Genomic DNA, 2,773 nt, shown 5'->3' on the forward strand with positions numbered 1-2,773 from the left:
AAATGTTTGGAGCTGCAGTGAGAAATGTCAGTCCTCTGCTGCTCTGCTCTCTTTGACAGCATCTCCACATGAAGCTGAATCACTGCTGAACACAGTCAGCAAGCCTTCATTACCTTGTTGTGTTTGGGCCTCCACTGTGCCCCCCTCGTGCTTCACCCAGCAGGTACATTCATATGTGCTTTTCTCCTGCTGATGGATCAGTAAGATGGAGGTGTTGCGTCCCGCCTCTCTGAGCTCCAGCTGCTCTCCATCAGCAGGGGGCAGCTCCTCCAGCCGGCCGTTCTTCTTCTGTCTTTTACACGACAGCTGGACCAGGTGAGGAAACATGGCTGGGGGCACACACAGCAGGGAGCTGTTCCCCTCCACGTGGACTCTGGGTCCTGCTGGTTGAACAACACAGAGATTATGTTCTGTTGTTTCCTTTTATTAGTTTTAAAAGAAATAACTGAAAACATAAATGGTGGTGTTGTGTTTAGCGCTGTAGCCTCAACGCAAGACGGTTGTGTGTTCAGACCTGCTGGTCGGGTGGGGCTCTGCTGTGTGTTTGCAGGAACTCTCGGTGCCTGTGTCGTTCTTCTCTGGTTTCCATCTACAATCCAAAGACAAGTTTTTTCAGTTAACTGGTGATTATGAATTATCTGTAGGTTTGACTGTGAGTATCACTGGTTCTCTGTTCTGTCCTGTGATGGACTCATAGTGTTTTAGTGATGTTCCCTCTTTTGTGCACTGCCAGCTTGAAAAAACTCTTATAGTTAATGTAATAATAATAACAACAACATTTTATATCATATAACTTTATAAAATATTTTAAAATTCAGTTTAAATACTGAGAGCGTGGAAATGACATCTTAAACATTAAATATTACATACATAAGATTAACACAGAAATACAGTCTTATTAGTTTCTTACTTTTTTTTGTATGTACTGAAACATGTTAATGATATTTTTTCAAATATGTAAAGTTTAAAGCAAATATAACTTGATGTAACAGACTTGATAACATTCTTTTAATTATATTGAAATGCTTGCAGTGTCTGACACTATTATTGAGATCCAACATTTACCAAATAATATTTTTCCAAATATATTTAATTTGGTCAAATATGATTAAAGTAAATGTAAACTGTCCATCAGAATAGAAACACTTTAGTTGGCACCAATATATTAATTAATTCATGTTCACAAGATGGTGATGCGAGCAGTCGCAGCGGCCCGGTGCTCTCCATATGCATATATGTGTGTGTATGTATATAACTTGTGCATATCTGTTTGGTGTGCAGATGCCTGTGTTACTTTGTAGATATTTACGTTATTGTAAAGAATCTAAATGTAAGTCTACATGCTGCCAATGGAGAGATGCCAAAGTGTGTTTTGTTAATCTTGTAACAGTGACAATAAAGATTCTGTTCTATTCTTTTCTATTCTATATGTAAAGTTAAAATATTTTTCATTATTTCTTCAATTGACGTTTTATTTATTTTTATTTTATTAAAAATATTCTTAAATAATATATTAACTTAACCATTAAAAATTTATTATTTTCATAAACCACATATATATTGGTATTAATTCATTACTTGCAAACTCAACATTATGTACATGAATTATTTTTACTATAATTATTTAAAAGTATCAGTTTTAACTGACATATTCATGTATTCTTAATACTTTCTGAATTAACTTATTTCTCAATGTCATTATTTAAACATACACAATCGCTCTGATTTCCTTGTACATTTTAATACAAAATGATTATTTTTAATGTCAAATAGGATGTTTTGTTCAAAAACCAGCAGAATCACTGAGAGGATCAAATCCTAAATATTTGTAACATCACTAATATTTGCAGAAATAAAGAATAACTTTAGTTGTTCAGTGAGATTTCAACATGTTTTCAGAGATTATTGAGCTTTTCTTATGTAACAATGGCTGCAGATGAATTCTCTACTAATGATGAAAAACTAACATGTAAAGCCTGAAGCAGCAGAAACTGACTTTAAACACATTTTCAGCTTCTACAATAAAACAACTGAAGGAAAATAAATGTTTGTTCTTACCTGTTACAGACAGTTTAGTTCCAGAGCCAAAGATGGAAGTAATCCTCCTCCCACAGTGAGACAGACTGCTACAAAAACCTGCTGTTGAACGTGTCAGCTGAGGTGAATGAGTCCAAATGAGGAAGCAGGATCATATTTCAGCTCCATGATGTGTTTCTCTAATGTTCATATCAACATGACTGTCTCTTCTTCTCTTTTCTTTTAGCCACACTAGCAGCACGGCTCTGATGTTAATGTCAGTCTGTTGGTCAGTCCACTACTTTAGTCCACATGGACTGGATCTGGACTAAAGACATTAAACTTTGTACAGATATTCTTAGTCTCTAGAGGATCGACTTCATTAAATGACTTTGTCGATTCTGACTTTTTAATCAGACAGTTTGGATTTTCATGGTTCCCTGGGTTTCCTGGTCCAACTTCCCTAGCTCAGCATGGTTTGTGGTTCTCCAGCAGTTCTTCCTGCTCAGTGTCAAACGTTCACTTACTCCTGGGCATCATTTAGTGTTAATGGTACTTGTAATAAATGTAACCTCTGAAAATAATCCTATAGCTAGCCAGGCTCCTTTAACCACTGCAGCCCAAAGTAACACAGCTCCTGTCAGCTGAGCTGGAGCAGCAGGGGTGACTGTACCACTGTGAGGACGAGGTGTTGTGTGAAACAGAAGCCCCAGGTTTACCACTAAACCATTCATGTTTTAAGTCTATTTTTCACACA

The 2,773-nt window shown here is 36.6% G+C and overlaps 1 protein-coding gene across 1 annotated transcript in view; it reads right to left on the reverse strand.

Annotated features, from left to right (window-relative positions):
* The window catches only part of LOC121813317, a gene marked incomplete at its 5' end in the record, with an annotated part of 38,237 nt that extends 36,052 nt beyond the window's left edge, over nucleotides 1-2,185 (reverse strand). Inside the window, 3 exons of the mRNA XM_042217012.1 lie at nucleotides 114-380; nucleotides 515-589; nucleotides 2,059-2,185. Of these exons, the coding sequence (XP_042072946.1) occupies nucleotides 114-380; nucleotides 515-589; nucleotides 2,059-2,185 (469 nt within the window). The remainder of the gene's footprint in view (nucleotides 1-113; nucleotides 381-514; nucleotides 590-2,058) is intronic.
* Between the last annotated feature and the right edge of the window lie 588 nt (nucleotides 2,186-2,773).

Source organism: Haplochromis burtoni, unplaced genomic scaffold (genome assembly GCF_018398535.1).
Source record: "Haplochromis burtoni strain Fernald_Lab_line unplaced genomic scaffold, NCSU_Asbu1 Contig_1470, whole genome shotgun sequence".
Lineage (NCBI taxonomy): Eukaryota > Metazoa > Chordata > Actinopteri > Cichliformes > Cichlidae > Haplochromis > Haplochromis burtoni.